Genomic DNA, 17,047 nt, shown 5'->3' with positions numbered 1-17,047 from the left:
TGAAACTAAAATTTTACTTGCATGGGCCTTGTAATTATAAGAGCAAACAAAATCATAAGAAAAATGGTTTCTCTTGTTGTTGTTCTGATTTTTGCTGCCAATGAAGCATCCAATCACTTGCAACCAAAATTTACAAGCTGAAAATTAAATACCCACAACCTACAATAACCACTGAGAGCATCAATGGTGCCAAGGCTGCAGAGATTGGAATCCTTCCTTCGTCTTTCCTAACAAAAAGGCCTTCAATTATGGGATAACTAGCAGCCACTGCAAGAGATGCAAGAAGGACTTGTGCAAGCAATGCATCATAACTAGCCTCAACGACCACCCTCCATATGCCTCCAATCAAACAACCCAAGTTAACCATGGCTACAATGATCAGTGGGAACAACAGTGCACCTCCTCCTTGGAAATCAAATATCCCCATGGTATACCTCTCTATTTGTTTTTCATCGGTAACTTTGTTCGTGATTTCAAAATCAATTTGTGACATCCCAATCAGTTTCATTGCAACGCTAAGCAGTCCAAACATGTATGAAGAAGCAGATCTCATCATCCACATCCTCTCCGAGCTCCACCACAGCTCGATCGATCCATCAATGGTAAATATCTCCCACATACTGTGAACTACACATAAAATGTGTGTGCCGATGAAAACAAGAAACCATGGAGTTGAAGCCTGTATACAAGAACCAGTTAGGTTAGAATGGTGTTACCATTCATTTTCTTTGAGTAACATAGTCATGGAAGGAAGGTTACCATTCCATACCTTTGGGAATAGAGAGACTCCATTCAAGAGGCAAAGAGGTGGAACTAGAGCATAACAAAGCACAAACAAGGAAGATAGGGGCATGAAAGCAAAGTAAGCATAGCACATTCTTAGTAGTACATTAATTTTCCTTGTCCCATATATGAGAGGGCAAGACCTTGAGAAAGCCACTTGCAATAACCCAGCTGCCCATCTCTTGCTTTGAAGTAAGCAATCACTGAAATTAGTTGGAGCTGAGCCCAGGAATGGTGCCTTCTGGGGAAGGCAATAAGCTGATTGTAGTCCTCCACAGTGCAAATTGAAGCCAGTGAAGTAGTCCTCCACCACTGAACCATAAAGAAACCCAACCTACAAATGATCACACAAACAAGTATTTCATCATAGCGAAGGAAAAGAGCAGTTAGTCTTGGTAATGAATACAGTGTGACCTCTGTTGCATGCTCACCTCTTCTCCCCACTTGGTTTCTGCCTCATAGCTGCAAGAAGCTATAAGGTGTGCCTCTTTCAGGACAGGACCCTTTGAAAGAAGTGCATTAATGGTGTTTTGTTCATACTGTTTCAATATTTCAGCAATAAGAAGGTGAGAGGGACCAATTCTTTGTCTGAGTTGAAGTATATCACTGGAAGTCATGAATTGACCTGTTGATGAAAGCCACAATTAGCAAAAGATTGATAAGATTCACTCACTTCAATGCAACTGTCATGTTTAAAGAATTAACCTCTCCCCTTGGAGTACTTTTGTTTAGTGTCATACAAGGCATCCCTCTTCATGTAGAAGCCTGTACCCGATAAAATCGGTCCGCCTAAGCTGTCACTACCTTTCCACCACAGCTATTAATTACAAGAAGTAAAAATTAAGTAAGAGACTGTTAATTGAGAATCAAAACTATTATTTCTAATTTGTAATTGATTGAAAGGAGTTAGATAGATAGATACCTTGCAAGGAACTTTCAAGCTGCCATCATAGATATCAGAGGGACTGATGCTATGCATAGTTTGAGGGAACTGAACAAACGCCAAAGAGGGGGACTCCTTGGGATCAAGGTGGAAACACATAGCCTGTCTTGCTGAATTAGGATCATTGCAGTACATGTCACAGTCCAAAGCCAGTATATATGGTGAATTGCTCAGAATACCGGAGACTCGAAGCTGCAATGGCGAAATTGTTGTCACTGATAGGTGTCTATGCTAATGCAGAAACACAAGTGAGGGGGAGAGAATATTGGAATGGAGGACTTACAAGAACATTGAGGGCACCAGCTTTGAAGTGGTGGGGGATGCTCTGCTTTTTCTCTCTAGAGACATATACTAGTAATGGCATCTTGGCTTTCTCCTCTTTAGGCACATCAGTGACCTCCTCATGTATGAGCTATTTCATGTAAAATTAGCAGATTCCAAACATGCAGTCAGATTGAAAATCATTTTGGGTTACTGAATTGGGAGGAACTGAGGAGTAGAATCACAGTGTCTTGTGTTTAAGAAATCAAAATTTGAAGAAATGGGTTCATACCACTATGGAAGCAGGGTGTTCTTTTGTAGATTTGTGAGCTTTCAGTTTGTAATCAACTTCTGCACTTTTGATGCGCTTCTTGAAATCTTCATACATCAACTACATTCAATCAAAACTGGTTAAATAATTTACAGTAAAAATATTTTTGACAACTCTTAAAGACAAGTTCTAAATCTAATGGGCTGAGTTGATTTTAATATTTTGACTAGTTAGATTATTAATACATTAAATTTATACTAATCTATATCAAAATTTATAAATTTTAAAACAAAATTTTACTCGAATAGGATACCACCCCATGCATCCATAGTACAAATACTATTGCTAACTTCACAAAAAATACCTAGAAAAACTCTACACACACGATTTGTTGCGACGTAAATATTACTATGGGAATGTGTTCATTATGTCTACCGCGTTATTTTCACATTATAATTACCTTTTTTAAAAAATATTTTCTTTCTAGGGACATTTTTTTCCTTCATTATGCGGGAGTAATTCGTCTCACTTCATGTCGGACTAACCCCCCTTAATGCTTCTGAATTTATCTTTTCCATATTTTCTTGTTGAAAAAATAGAAAATTTATTTTTTTAATCTTTTTAGCAATTCTTAAAGGTAATTAAAGAATTAAAATAAATCAAATAGAAAATTTTCTTGTCCCAAAAAAATTTGCTAGGCATTCTTCCTAGGCTTTCCTATTGGGACAGATACACCCTTAATGACTTATATATTTGTGGAAGATTTTTTTCTATAAAAAAAATTTAAATTATTTATAAGAATGTATTTAAAATAATCTTATTTTATCATTAAAAATAATTAAAAAATGTAAAAAATCTAAAATACATGAAATATAGAAATAAAATAAGAAGAAATTGAATTTTTAGTAATTTAATTCAATTTAATGGTTATATTATAAATATTATACTATGATGCAAGACGTTTTTGGCCTTACCTTCATCTTCTCCTCATCCGCTGCTCCTTTCACCTCGCCATTACCATTTACGCCACACTCAGCTCGTTCCGTAGAACCGGAGAAATAAGCTTCCGGAGCTCTCGTCGCAACCCTATTCTTCTTACAGTAACGCAACCACGAGCTCGCGAAGGAGTAAGCCTCCTTGAGAGCAAACAGCGTCACCTGCGAACCTGCATCGTCGGACAGATAAAGCCGCAGCTTCTCCGGCGGGTAATCCAGCGATAGCGCCGATATCACGGTATTCATCACGTCCACCGGCGCTTCCTTCTCTGGGTCCGCTGTGCAAACGAACACGTCAATAGGCGGCAGCTCCACGTCGGGTGGTAGTCGTTCTGGGAAGACGGTCCGTGACACGGGTCTCCAACGGAAGCCCAGTCCGAGGACCCAGAGGAAGGAAGCCAAGATCTCAGCGGCGAAGAGGGTCACGCGGGCCAGTAAGACAGCCGGGCGTGCGTCGGAGAAGACGGTGGTGGCTCTGTAATAGAGCACCGCGAGGAGGAGAGAAGCTTGGAGAAGAGCGTAAACCCTGTAGAGAACCGCACGCGGCTGCTCCACCCATACTTGGTGAAGAGGGCCCTCCATTGTGGCCTATTTTGCTAGCTTAGTTTCTTCTGCTCTCGCAGGCTCGAACGTATCCTATTTATACATCTAAGATGCTAGGACTGAAACTGTAAATTGCTGAAGTCATGTCGGGGTTTCTGGCGATCATGATCAACGTGAACGCGACCGTCGTCTTGCTGAGGCTGGCGCGCGGCCAACGAAAGCGTGGGTAGATCGAAGTGATGTAAGAGGCTGTAAAGGTGGCCAACAATGGCTGATCAGATGAGTAACATCACCTCGACAAATCAGTTAATGGTAAAGGGATAAGATTAGTAAACTGTGATTCCATTGAGTCTCCTTAATTCATTTAATTGACCATGCCCATGACTTGGTTGGGTGAACCCTCACCAAAAGTATCTCGATCGGGAAACGGCTAAAATTACCTAAAGTTTTTGGCTTTTTGTTACGATTCAAGTGGCGCAAGGTGGCTCCAAAATGCTTGGAGACCAAGCAAGCAAAGGTCAATAGCGACGTAAGGTGGCTCCACAGTTTCCTTGTCAAAATGCTTGGAGACCAAGCAAGAAAGGTGAATGGTGGCCCTCGAAAATGAAAGCTGGTCAATAAAGAACCAAATAAAGAGGAAGAATCCTCGTTAGTAAAAGTATGATAATCTTCTTTATCGAATATCAATTTTCATTTGAATAGAACAAACGCCTTCAACTAAGTGGGAAAGACAAAAGGAACAAGCAAACATAGAAAGATTTGTATTCTGGGCAAACCGATTTCTCTGTGTTTGAGCACTGTAACAAGATCTGTATTCTGGGCACGACCGATTTCTCTGTGTGTCAGCACTGTAACTATAAGCATTTTGAAGGATTCCGAAAGTGAATGAGATATAACACAAACCACTACATCAGAGAGTCTAAATTACAATAACAAGAGACGAAACAACATGGTGGCTATTATATTACATAAAAGACTCATGGTCAAGAACACAGTTATCGTGAAGGCAGCGAAGCCCTCCAGTTATCGGCCAATACTATTGCACGATCTCTGGAGGTTGGGGATAACATCTGAACCACAACGTTCTTGATATGGTTGGCTGCGGTTTCGCCACCCCGTGAGGCAAGCTCCAGGTAAACTAGTGCCTTTGTCATTTCTCCTGACTGGAAACAAAACAACCAAGACATCAGTAACCGCAATGTAAGCAGGGAATTTGATGCAAAACTACTGACATGTTCCTTCGACAGAATAGAAACCTCATGATGGGTAGAATGTAAAAGATAGCATAAATACAGAGACACTGCTTTAAGGTGAATATGCTGTGAAGGCAACGGTTTAAAATTTTCTGAAGCCTCATGATCTCATTGTTTCTTCACTTGGCAAAGTTTTTCAGAGGAAAATCCTTTTTTTGAATGCAACTAAACTAGCATATATAGTCATATATAGTCTTATTATCAAGTTGTTGATTTCTCTGGCATTCTTTTCAGGAGGAGAGTTTTTTTGAACTAGGAAGAGCATATCTGATCAATAAACGCTCTAATACACAATTTGTTTCAAAAGTAGAGGAGAGGAGAGTATGTTTACCGAGAAAAGTCTGACTCCATATTCATACTGAGCCTTGGTGTGACCACAATCAGCTGCACGTTTCATCCATTTCTTTGCTTGCCTGTCACTACGAGTCAATCCTTCACCAGCTGAGTAACACAACGAAGTGTTATACATGGCACGTTCATTTCCTCCTTCTGCTGCCCTCAGATACCATTTTGCCTGATTTGAACAAATTTAGCTTGAGTAAGACTTCCTGCTTTCTAAGGTTACCTACTTGTAATTGAAATGTGCTGGAGAAACTCTACTGAAACCTGCTGCATATAAGCATGAGAATAATTTTTTTTTTTTAAGTAAAGTAACAACAACTTGCCAGTACAGATAAATGATGTCAACGGCAACATGATGTTGTGGACTTGTCTCTACCTCATCTGTGAAGACCCTAAGAACTACTCTATCTGGGAAATCCTGACAGAAAATCTTATTCTGCAGATCTATGTAGTCTTTTTGTCATTGCTATGCTTCAGCGAAAGAGAGAAAAGAAAAAGTAGAGAGGGCTTCACCTCCCAACTTATATCTTCAAGGAAGAGCAGTCCGGACCACATAATATGGCATCAGTTTATAAATTTTGAGCATACAAGTTTCGATCACAAAATATATCTACGAACGATGGTCAACCAAAAGGAAGGGTTCCAGCTGAATGAATGGAAAATACTGGAACCCTCTTTTTGAAAAATTAAGGTTTGTCAATTTTGGAGTTAGGGCTTAAGGCAAGGTCTTCAAGTAACTACTGGAGCACTTGAAACTATACGGATATAGGAAATACCACACAGGTCATGTTTAAGATACAAAAGTGACTTCAACCTAGACACAATAAGATCTTATTAAAAGTCTACAAGATTTCTCAAATTTGTTGTTTTTGGGATTATTTCAAGGACTACAATTCAAACAGTATGATAGAGACTCATGTCATAAATGCATGTGACAGATAAAAGCAAGTTCTCCCCAACAAATGCAGACAACAATGCAAACCAGAACCATCTGACTCCAAATAATGTTAATAAAGTTACCAAAAAACATTCTTTATGATCACATTCTGGTCTATACAGATCTTTTTTTTTTTTTTTGAATGATAGGGAACTGAAACTCTTGAAAAGGTTATGTAGATTTTCGAATTAAAGATAAGAAACCTACAATCAAGATAAATGATGTAAAATAAGCAGAAAATAGAGAGTAACATACAGCTTGAAGTACACTGCACTGAACACCACGACCTTGATGCAGACATAGCGCCAAGTTATACATGGCACGTACATGGCCAGCACCAGCAGCTCGAAGAAACCATTTAACAGCCTCCTCCAGCTTCGGAGGCTCAGCTGCAAAACGTAACCAATATATTAGCTTGACGTAGAAGTATCTCTTTTAAACTTCAAATTGTAAATTTTCCTACTACGCAGATCCATAAAAAGATCCATATCCAAACTTCCGGGGGACGGGGTCATAGACACAGTTTCAGAAGTTCCAACAAAAACGTTTCGAATTTTCTGCATGTGTAGTCCATACATAACCTTCACCCACTTCATAAAAGTAAACAGAAGTAGGAGAAAGCTACCTGGATTCCACTCTCTATGTATCATCAAAATAAGCAAATTATTCCGCATATAACAGTTTGCATTTTGACCGCTCAAAATTCAAAACCAATCAGCAAATTTCTCCGCTGAATGATGCCCAAATGCAAATGTTCACATATGATTCACCAATTTCATCCTCCAACAAACACACTGCAAATTTAGTAAACTACAAGGTAAAACAAGACCAACAATGCAATAAAAAAGAGTGAGAGCAATACTCTGCAAGTACGAAATTCCAAGATTACACTGTCCAGCAGAGTCACCGAGCTCAGCGGCCTTAAGATACAACTCCATCCCCTTCTCCCTGTTACCCGTCTCCCAATACAGCAACCCAGCATCGACCATCGCGGCGGTGGACCCACGCGCGGCCCCTTTTAGAAACGAATCAAGCGCCTTATCGAGGTTTGGCCGGACCCCACCACGGCCGTGCTTGAAACGTTTCCCCCACTGGAGCAGCACCATGGCCTCCCTCAACGGCCGGAGGGCCTCCCGCCAGGAGTGGCAGACCATGCTGGCAGCCCATAGGTTGGGAACGGTGAAGGAAGCGGCGATCTTGAGGAGGATGTCGGAGGGGAGGGCGGAGAAGTCGTGAGAGGGAGAGGGCGGCGGCGGCGGCGGGTGTCGGGAATTGGGAGGTGGGGGGTTGCGGCGACGCTTGAGGGGCGTGGAGATGTGGTGGGCGGGGAGGCGGGGGGAGTCGGAGACGGCGGGCCAGTGGGTTCGGTGGTCCATTCCGACGGCGCGGGAGGGCCCGGGGGGGGGGAGTGTTGGAGCGAAGGAATGAAAAGGGGACGGAAGTCATGGTGCGGGCGTTAAAGTCAAGCTGGTGCCAGCACGTGTCGGAAGGCTTGTGTTAAAACCGTGACAATGTTGCAATGTGCAAGCAAAAGAGAAAGGTCCCAGAATGGGTGGTTGCGCGTATCGCCGATACATATCAGATTTCGCCGCTGTATCAGCCGATACAACAGTAACTCCAGACTCTCGACTTAACCTAAGCTAATTTTTTTTTTTAAAGGATAATTTTATTACGAGCTCAAACAAGAAAAAATACACAAAGGGAGATTAAGCTTACAAATCAGGAGCCATGAGACCCAAGTAGTCTTCGCCCCAATTTAATTCAATTCTTTCTCATTCTAAATTCTGATGTAGTCGAATCATGGGTTAAGCCAGCCAGGTCTACACAGCAGTTCAATCTCTGTGCCACTAATCAATCACCTTCCATCAAAATGCCCACATCTGAATTCAACTTTGCTTTCTTAGAGTTGTTACCTTACCCCCATTAATCTGAAGAATAGGACCCATCAACTACAGATTAATTCATGCTAACATATGCAACTACATATTTATTCATGCTAACACAATATTATTTTCAGTTAATACCCATTCTTTGCTGCCCGCCAATGTTAAATTTGTATCAAAGTAGCTGGATTTTTTTTTTCTACCATCAGTCTATCACAGAAAAGGCCAGTCAATATTGAAAACCAACAATTTCTTCAACTAGCATAGATTTTTCAGCCTTTTGCTTAATTGGACACACCAAGTAATTCATCAACAAACAAACAAACAAACAGAGAATTTTATTATTTTTAAGTATTTTGGGCTGTCTCCTGCAGATAGTAAGCTCCATCCAGCCAAAGAAAACATCATATATAAAAGCTCCACAAAACACTTGCCTAAAAGTAGAGACAAATAACCATCCTCGACCAATTAAAATAACATCTTAGGGCTAAATGCCCTCTGCTCCGTCTTTCTGCCATCTATATAAGAGAAGAAGAGCCTAGCACTGTTCTCACTTTTTTTTCTTTTCTGAAAACAGAAAAAGCAGCATTATTATCTTATTTCCATACTGATACGCGAACCAACAACAGCCACAAGTCTCCAAAGTCAAGCTCTGGTGAAGTTTTTGGGCTTGCTCACTCAACTTTCACTAGACACAGCTGCTACTATTGCCAATTAAAATGATGATTGCAGTTACTACTCCCAACAGGTTAGAGGCTTCCAAGAACCACTACGCCAAAGGTAGTTCAAGAAAATTATGTGGCACTTTTCCTCTATCTGTTGAAATCTTCATATTGCTATTTCTGTTCCAAGCCCACCCTTACCACATCAAGCTCCTTTTTACTTTGAATCACACAACCATCCCATCAAAGAGGGCATATCCCTTAACAGCTCTTCGTTAAAGCTTTGCACCGTTGCCCCCATGCATTCCAAAATCCGGAAAGCTCTACAATGCACATAAGACTTGTCAGAACTGGAGATCACTACTGGAGTAGAAAGGCTGTCTAGAACAACCCAAACTACAAAAAAAAATGTACAGGAAAATATTTCATAAATTTTTATCAACAGCAGTCATTTTTTCTTGAAAACAAAAATCAGCACAGTCACTTTATTATGTTCTGTTAGACAATGACAAATAAGTCCATGCCATGCAATATCCAAAGAATCCTTTTTAGTTCAGTGGTCACATTGGGGGAGGTCTTGGTTCAAGTCTCACCAGAAGCAAGGGGTGTGTGTATGATCAAAATTCAAAAAAGGGCACCTTTTCCGTTAACTATACCCAATTGTCGGAAAGGAAAGAGACTCAAGCTAGATAGTAACTAAAGTAGAAAGTAGGCAATAGGAAAGTTAACAGTAGGCACAGTCTGAAATGGATGACATCAAGATAGCCGGTGCAGTCTGAAATGGATGACATCAAGATAGATGTTAAACCAGCCATGATTTGCTGGTAAAACTGAGAATATTGAGATGGATGAGCACAGAAATTAGGAAAGCCAATATTGCAAATGAACAAAGTTGAGGAAAAACAATGCAACAAAACAGGAGATAGTAAAACAGCATTGGTTGAAACACTCAGGGTATGATCTACCTCCTGAAAATGGAGAGTATACATGGGGCATCTAGATGAAGATGCCATGCAGGTCATGTTTAAAAATGTTAAGTACTCTAAAGAAAAAACTTTTAGAAGGTTGACTAGCAATAGAAATGTTCATCTTTTTATTACTTAGGAAATCATCGTGCTTCGAATTTTCTAAACAAACACAAGTCAGAATAAAACCTCTCAAGACTTTTTTTGAAAGATGACCTCTCAAGACTTGATATTCAATATTAAGATTGTGAAGAAAGATATGTCTAAGAATTGGCATCCCTGAGATAGAAACATGGAAAAAAAATAGGTGGTACAACTCTGAACCTGCCTCTAGTTGCAGTAACAAGTTTTTCAGCTAATCTTGGAACTTGACACACGTTTAGAAACTAATGGCCCCTCAAACATAAAAGAGGGACCAGAAAGGGTGCAAGAAATTCAGTAAGATTGTCCATCAAACATTTCCAGACTCCAGCCACCAGACAAGTAGTTACTAGTGCAATAGAAATTAATAGAAGACTCACCTGTATCACAGGCAGGTGCAAGCAATGCTCCCAAGACCACTTCAATGCTCCGACAGAAATTTAACAACACTGAAACGGCTGCCAGGTGGAGGAATCCACTCACTAGCACCATACCGCATGCCATCCACCATATAGATTCTCAACACCTTCAAAGAGTAGAAAAAATACACTCAGAAAATGTTTTCAAAATTCTATCTAAATAGTAGCAAAGTTCAGGGAAAAAAAAGTTTTGGATCAAACCACTACTCTTCAGATGCTATGGGTCTCTCTTCACACAAAAAACCGACCAGACCATAGAGAATGTGCCTGAAACTGCTCTGGCATCGTTGCAGCAGACTGTTGACTTCCTTGAGGAAGCTGCTGTTCCTTGAGAAGTTTCAGATGTTCAAGAAGTTGAATATCCTGCTGACTTTCCTGGCCAGGCATCAGACCCATATGTGCACTAGAAACCTGTTTCCCAGGGAATGGGAAGCTAATTGCATCAATATTTGAGTAGTTATCACGACTAGTGCTCTGCTGGTTGTATAAATGCCCCTTCTGATTAAAGGAATTGTTCAGGTCCATCTTCTCCATTTGTGGATATTGATATCCATCAAGCCAGCTATAATCATCAGGAGGTAGCAGCTGTTCAATTTTTGAAGATAAATTAGCAGTGGGTTCCTTTAACTGTTTTGGAGGAATGGGGCTGAAACCAGGTGGAGGCCCCAGGTGCCTACTAACAGGCCGAGAAATTGGACTTCTTCTCAAACTTGTTGCTGAGGTAGATGGTGGTTTTGCCATCGTCATAGGGCCATTAGTATTAGTGCCTGAAAGCATTGAAGAAACGACTCTAGATGGTAGGACAGTCTCCGGCGCTGCCAATTGACCAACAGATAACATATTGGCACTACCGAGATTGGAAGGTAGTGAAAAGGGAACATAAGCCAAAGGTGGGTGGTGAACTTCTAGTAGCTCAGCTGCGTTAGGAGCAACAACCCCATTTCCAGAGATACTCATGTCCTTCAACCCATTAACAAATAATTGGTCTGGAGTCCATTTTGAGGTAGCTGACTCAATAATCTGTGGCAGAGATTGTGGTATAACATTCGTAAAAGAGATGGCAGGTTGCATAGCCGAGGTCAAAGGTGAAGGTCCCTGAAGTTGTTGAATATTGTTAAAGGCCAAAAGATTAGAACCACCATAACTTGCCCATTCGGTCATAGATGAGTTATCCACAGTAGCTTTAAGGCCCACAGGACTCATTGCACTCAATCCAACCTGCTTATCAGCTAGCGATGGTTTGAACACAATCACTTCATCCTCCTCTTCCCCTTCTTCCCCATACAACTGAACCTTGGAAGGTTCAGATATTCCTGATGTCTTCGCTTTCTCAAATGCAATGGTCCCCTGTCCCAACATGCCATTTGATTCAGGCACGTCTACAGAAACAGTCACCATGTCAGTTTCAAGCTTTTGAGGTTCAAGGCCCACACAGAACTTCTTCAATTTCTGATCAAAATATACAGGTTGCTGGTCAACATGAACCACGTTTAAAAGAGATCTGCCTGCAGCCAGAATCCTTTCAACACGAGCCCTCTTCTCCTTATTGCTACCACTGCTTCCAAATGAATGCTTTCTGAAATCCAATATGAGATGTGCTGCGTGAAGAGGTGAAAAACCCCTCAACTCAAAGTCTTCCCACAATGCAAGGCGATTACCAGTTTCTCCTTCTTCATACCTGCTCATGTCAGAAAAGCAGGTTTCCTCTTCATCCCCACCAAGAGAAACACAACCGCTCGAAAGAAGTTTGTTCAATAAGGCAATGCATTGGGTCCAGAAGAAGGACCTAGCATTTGGTTGTTTGTCCTCAGGAATATCAGTTCCAGCTGCAACATCTGGACGACAAGCCAACCACTCAATAAATACAAGGATGGCCGGTAACAGATAGCTTGACAAAATATCCTGCAACTGGATGCATTTCTTCATTATTTGGCCCATAAATTCAAAAGCAGCAATAAATGCATTCTGAAGCAAAACTGAACGCTGCAAGATCTCTGCATATGACTGGCCTTCAGATTCCCTATTCACATTATGAACCGTGAATATGAGGACAGTAACAAGCCTAACAACAAAAAGCCCATTTTCAGCAGCGTCTGAACCAAAATTCAGCTCTTCCACAGGCCCAGAAGAAAGCAGGTCAAGCAGATCAGCAATTACTGCAGAGAAAATTTCTCCAAACATCTCCAAGCTGGGCAAACAAACGCCATGTCAAACATCCAATGAGTAAATAGAGTAAACAAAATATGTAATCGCAAAAAAGTAGTAAAACTACCTTGTGCGGGTGAAAAGGATGCCATTCAGTCGCACAAATCGAATACAAAAGGCTTTGTAAGTCTCATCGATGCTTGATGTTTTCTCATTAACAGGAATAATTTCCAGTTTGTTTGCATCATTCATCATTTGCTTTCCTTCCCCTCTGCCTCTTCCTCTTCCAGAAACACGTGCTGGTGTCTTGACTGTCGACACTTTAGAATCCACCGGTAGCTGGGAGAAACTCTGACGATTCTGAACACATAAACAAGCAATCTAGATTAAGTATATACTTTTCTTGTACATGATAAATTACCTACTATCATTTGTATCTCCCACCAGAAACATGAATTATGTCATCGCATACAGCAACAAGGGCAAACAACAGTCAAACTTAACAAACATAATGACAGAAGCATAAAAGGATTTGATCAACAGATATGGCCATCGGAAAGTGGTTATTTTGCTAACTTTGATTTACTAGCTAACAAAGACATCAATTTGCCAAGCTCTAAAAGATTTGGAAATATATATTGAAGGATAGATAAAGAAGGAACAACAATGAGAAGCTTATTTTTTACACAATCAACACAAGTAGCTTCCTAATATAATTATAACAGAAGACTTTAAACTGAAAACAGAAGTAAATTTCAACACGAATTGCTATATCTGGAGAAAAACCTGTCTATTTCTGCGCAGAAACTTCATTGAATATCCTGCTTTTCAGAGTTGCAAAAGGCAATTCAATTGGTGCTGAAATTTCAGAAAGCCACTCTCAATGCAGCATGATGGTATCTTCAAAAACTACTTGCTTTCACTCATTCAAAATTAACATTCTATAAAAAGCTTATTACCACTTAATAAAATCTTTGGTAAAACTTGCCATCTTTTTTAAGTTACCTCTGGTGAAAACAGCTCATCTTCAAGATCAAATCGGAATAATGCAGTTCCAAAAAAAAAATGTAGGAATAATCCCTATAAATGAGGAAACAAATGTTGCATATTGAATATCTCTGGCGTCTAGAGATAGCTTGCCCATTTCCATCAAATAGGACTGACCGGTAATCTTTTATAGTTCCAAAGATAATTTAAGTTTAACTGCTTAGATACATCTGAGAATACTCTTTACCATAAGTGCCACAAAACTACTTAATTTGACAAGTGATCAAGAAAGTGGAACTGTTTTCCCCTTAAAAAACTACTTGATTTGACAAGTGATCAAGAATGTGGACCTGTTTTCCCCTCCAAGGGTTCTTTCCTTAATGAATAGGAATAGTCCTTATTGCTAAGCAAACAAATGTTGCTGAGTCTGGCTAAAGCCCAAAGATAGCTAGGCAATTCCATCAAATAGGAACACCAGCAATCCTTCATAATCCAAAGAGAATGAAGTTTAACTACATAGATATATCTGAGAATCCTTTTTACCGTAAGTGACAAAAAACTACTTAATTTGACTAGTGATACAGAAATAAATACTATCTTCTTCTCACTTTATGCAAAAACAAATAAGTAATAAAGAATGTGGAACACAAGGTATGTCAAGTGACAATTTATAGAGAGAAAAAAAAGGAAAAAAACAGAAAAATGCCTTAAGAATACCTTCTCAAAAGCGATAATTAGGTTGTCTCTTGCTGTTGAAAAAGGGGTGTCCACTGCCAAACTTCGAAAGTATCGATAAACTGCCACCAAATCATCCCCTACATAGGACGCCAGTATAGCAAGCTGAAGAAAATACAGCATCCATCCAAGTTAAGACTGGACTAAATGTTATTAAGTAACATCGATCCGAATACAACCAATATGAATAGTGCAAGCTGTACTGAATGATTAGCTACCCATTTCGAAAACAGACCTGATGGTGTGGATTTCCGCTTGATGGCCAAAGAGATGCAGCCTGTAGGTAATAACTTGAAGCAGCGGCATAATCACGACTGGCAGAATCACCACCTTCTCCATACAATCCTTTGTAACGAGCAAGGTCACCCAAGTAAATGAGGCAACGGTGACAGGACAACAACCCCTTCTTCAGTTCGGCAGATCTTTTCACATCTTTTACTTGAGTCACCTGATCCTCTGGACTCTCGGAAAAATAACCCAGAGGAAGCCCATATCTGGCTCTGATTTTGAGGATCAAATCATGGTAGAAGCCAGTGGCCTCCGACAAAAAAGCTTTAAAAACTGACCGGATTTTTTTTATTCGGTCTGGTCGGGCAACGCCTCCTTTGCTACCACTACCATTAGAAGATGCTGCGGAAGCACTGGCAGTTATATGTGCCCTAAACTCCTCAATCCTTCGGTAGTGCAACTGCCAAAGCGCATACTCTATTTCATGTTTCTCAGAAAACTCGTGATCTTCGAGAATTTTGGCTTCGTATTTCTCTCTCATCTGAAGCCATGCATTAGGATCCAAAGGGACTTTTGATTTGGCTGCCATCTCAAGTCCATCCAATGTCTGTGATCACAAATAAATTAAATCATTGTTCTAGAATATATGAAATTCTGGTCTAGAAATCCTTCATTGCCCTGCCAAGCAAGGCACCAAATACCAAAGTCCACATTAACTAGTCCTTTTTAAACATGTAAACTAGGTATTAAAAGAGAGAAAATATTCCCACTCATCAATGGGATGCTCCTGTGAGCATTTCAAGTAACTAGCTCCTGCAATAAAAAAAAAAAAATCCAGATGAAATGAATGTCTTCGGTTTCTACCTCCAAATACTCAGCTGTCCTACAAACAATATTTTTTTAGTTGAGAAATTTAGAGATGGACAATTCAGAAGATTCTGGAAACTTCTAAATTTTTCTCAAACGATAAAATAAATTTAGTAAAAGAAAAAGATGCTACACGCATTTACCAGGTAACGTGCAAGACAAATAATTTAAAAAACATGTATGCAACACTCAGCCAAGACCAACTATCAAAAATCGCCACGTATGTGCTAAGCAGACAACGATAAAACATATCAACACCAATCCTTCATATAGTTCTTAAAGAAAGTTTAAATTTGTGGGTTGGGCTTTTGGCTCAATGGCCAAGCTCTCAGGTTGAGTCACATTAGGGTAAGGAGTTCAGCATTCAAAAGAAAAAAATAGTTTAAATTTGTTGTTCTGAATGATGAAGAAAATGTAAATTGTAGAAGATCAAATGCATCAAAAAGATATTCCAAACATCTAACCACTCATCAGAATTTAAAGATATCACTAACAGCAAAACGGCTGGTCAAACCACCGTTCATCAAATCCTAGCCAGTTCACCCTCCACTCTATTTATCGAAATTAACAACTGCCCAAATTACATCGAATTTTTTTTATGGGATAAAAGAAGGCTTTTTTTACCTCTAATTATCCCCTGAACTTATCAACTCTATCCCTTCAAGTCGATCGAACAATACTCCAACTTCATGTGCATCGTCCCAATCCAAGCGAGCATTATGAAGTTGAACATCAAAACCTTTGCTTTCTACATCTAGAAACAAGATATCCGATTTCAATCAATCAAGCAAGCAAGAAAGCACTCGCATGACAACTAAATAACTTTACATCAGAAGACATGGACATAATTCGGCCAAATTCATCAAACGAAAAAAAAAGAAAAACCCAAATCAAAATTAGTCCAACCCAAAGACACATGTATTTTACCTAAAACCCAAAAATAAAAAATAAAAATCGAACATCGATGAATACCCTTCTTTACCCTCAAATTCCAAACAGCACCTAACGATCTAAACTTCAATAAACCCCCAGATCCATGTGAAAGAAGAAACAACACCGTAAGAGAAAAACCTAGAAAGAAACAACGAGACAAGAAAGAGAATTAAGAGGTTATAACCGAGAGAAGAGTAACGCTTACATGTCTCCCCAGTCAAACCGCTCCGTCTCGCTTTCGGATGGCTTCCTCCGACCAAAATCCCCAAGTTAGGGTTGGATTTCTATCCCCCGGGAGCGTGTATTGTGTCACCTTGGAAACTGAAAACATCTTTTTCTCGCTCCTTTCTTTATATTTTCCCCCTTTAATGCTATTTTTATGGGCGACGACCGCTAAGCTGGTGTGCGGATTAATGGAGAGTCCTGTTACCGCAGAATTTCCTGTGTTTGGTGGCTTGTCCAGGGGGGGAGAGTTTGGGAATTTAAAATTTGTTTTGTTATTTTTATTATTTGTCTTTTAATTTAAATTCAGTTAATAATTATAATTAGGTTTTTATTTATAGAATAAAAATAATTATTATAACATAGGAGAAGTTGCATCATAAAAATGTTTTAATGTAATTTTATACCAATGTAGACCGTTAAACCATTAGGATGACTAGATCCAATCGAGTTAGACCGGTTTGATCACTTGATTGCACCAAGTCCAATTTGTAGAAGTTGAACATTAATCTGTCTTAATTGGTATATACTA

At 39.8% G+C, this 17,047-nt stretch overlaps 4 protein-coding genes across 5 annotated transcripts; all 4 read right to left on the bottom strand.

Annotated features, from left to right (window-relative positions):
* Positions 1-55: 55 nt before the first annotated feature.
* LOC137963829 (cellulose synthase-like protein G2) lies at positions 56-2,038 on the bottom strand. Its single transcript, XM_068811036.1, has 6 exons — positions 2,010-2,038; positions 1,706-1,918; positions 1,489-1,600; positions 1,215-1,408; positions 770-1,117; positions 56-679 (listed from the first exon to the last, which is right to left on the bottom strand). Exons 2-6 carry the CDS (start codon positions 1,859-1,861, stop codon positions 131-133), a joined length of 1,359 nt encoding a protein of 452 aa, XP_068667137.1. The 5' UTR covers positions 1,862-1,918; positions 2,010-2,038; the 3' UTR covers positions 56-130.
* Positions 2,039-3,199: 1,161 nt separating this feature from the next.
* On the bottom strand, positions 3,200-3,835 carry LOC137962078 (cellulose synthase-like protein G3). The gene has a single exon (XM_068808788.1). It carries the CDS (start codon positions 3,833-3,835, stop codon positions 3,200-3,202), a length of 636 nt encoding a protein of 211 aa, XP_068664889.1.
* A 727-nt stretch (positions 3,836-4,562) lies between these two features.
* On the bottom strand, positions 4,563-7,704 carry LOC137962075 (F-box protein At1g70590-like). The gene is made up of 4 exons (XM_068808786.1): positions 7,191-7,704; positions 6,584-6,717; positions 5,381-5,563; positions 4,563-4,959 (listed from the first exon to the last, which is right to left on the bottom strand). The coding sequence occupies exons 1-4, from the start codon at positions 7,702-7,704 to the stop codon at positions 4,792-4,794; spliced, it is 999 nt and encodes a 332-aa protein (XP_068664887.1). The 3' UTR covers positions 4,563-4,791.
* An 830-nt stretch (positions 7,705-8,534) lies between these two features.
* Positions 8,535-16,711, bottom strand: LOC137962568 (nonsense-mediated mRNA decay factor SMG7-like). Of its 2 annotated transcripts, XM_068809514.1 has the most exons (8): positions 16,499-16,711; positions 15,985-16,114; positions 14,501-15,100; positions 14,248-14,370; positions 12,671-12,903; positions 10,600-12,586; positions 10,360-10,505; positions 8,535-9,196 (listed from the first exon to the last, which is right to left on the bottom strand). In XM_068809514.1, exons 3-6 carry the CDS (start codon positions 15,080-15,082, stop codon positions 10,630-10,632), a joined length of 2,895 nt encoding a protein of 964 aa, XP_068665615.1. In that variant the 5' UTR covers positions 15,083-15,100; positions 15,985-16,114; positions 16,499-16,711; the 3' UTR covers positions 8,535-9,196; positions 10,360-10,505; positions 10,600-10,629. The 2 variants fall into 2 exon arrangements, with proteins under 2 accessions (XP_068665615.1, XP_068665616.1); XM_068809515.1 differs by lacking the exon at positions 15,985-16,114.
* Between the last annotated feature and the right edge of the window lie 336 nt (positions 16,712-17,047).

The sequence above is a fragment of the Aristolochia californica genome, unplaced genomic scaffold (genome assembly GCF_029961685.1).
Source record: "Aristolochia californica isolate CCGP_79_NKW_82.1479 unplaced genomic scaffold, dmAriCali1.0.hap1 SCAF_4, whole genome shotgun sequence".
NCBI classification, from domain to species: domain Eukaryota; kingdom Viridiplantae; phylum Streptophyta; class Magnoliopsida; order Piperales; family Aristolochiaceae; genus Aristolochia; species Aristolochia californica.
Note: the sequence above shows the minus strand (reverse complement) of the source record. Positions and strands in the feature narration are given on the sequence as shown.

Bases quoted from the DNA above. Each gene is read 5' to 3' on its own strand.
- LOC137963829 (XM_068811036.1), bottom strand. From the start codon at position 1,861: ATGTACTGCAATGATCCTAATTCAGCAAGACAGGCTATGTGTTTCCAC. The intron at 1,409-1,488 runs GTTAATTCTTTA...TTTCATCAACAG, and splicing joins AAAGTACTCCAAGGGGAGAG to GTCAATTCATGACTTCCAGT. The intron at 680-769 runs GTATGGAATGGT...TCTTGTATACAG, and splicing joins GAGTCTCTCTATTCCCAAAG to GCTTCAACTCCATGGTTTCT.
- LOC137962078 (XM_068808788.1), bottom strand. From the start codon at position 3,835: ATGGAGGGCCCTCTTCACCAAGTATGGGTGGAGCAGCCGCGTGCGGTT.
- LOC137962075 (XM_068808786.1), bottom strand. From the start codon at position 7,704: ATGGACCACCGAACCCACTGGCCCGCCGTCTCCGACTCCCCCCGCCTC. The intron at 6,718-7,190 runs GTATTGCTCTCA...TACGTTTTGCAG, and splicing joins TGGAATTTCGTACTTGCAGA to CTGAGCCTCCGAAGCTGGAG. The intron at 5,564-6,583 runs GTATGTTACTCT...TGTTCAAATCAG, and splicing joins AGTGCAGTGTACTTCAAGCT to GCAAAATGGTATCTGAGGGC.
- LOC137962568 (XM_068809514.1), bottom strand. From the start codon at position 15,082: ATGGCAGCCAAATCAAAAGTCCCTTTGGATCCTAATGCATGGCTTCAG. The intron at 14,371-14,500 runs GTCTGTTTTCGA...TATTTTCTTCAG, and splicing joins GCGGAAATCCACACCATCAG to CTTGCTATACTGGCGTCCTA. The intron at 12,587-12,670 runs GTAGTTTTACTA...TTGTTTGCCCAG, and splicing joins ATCCTTTTCACCCGCACAAG to CTTGGAGATGTTTGGAGAAA.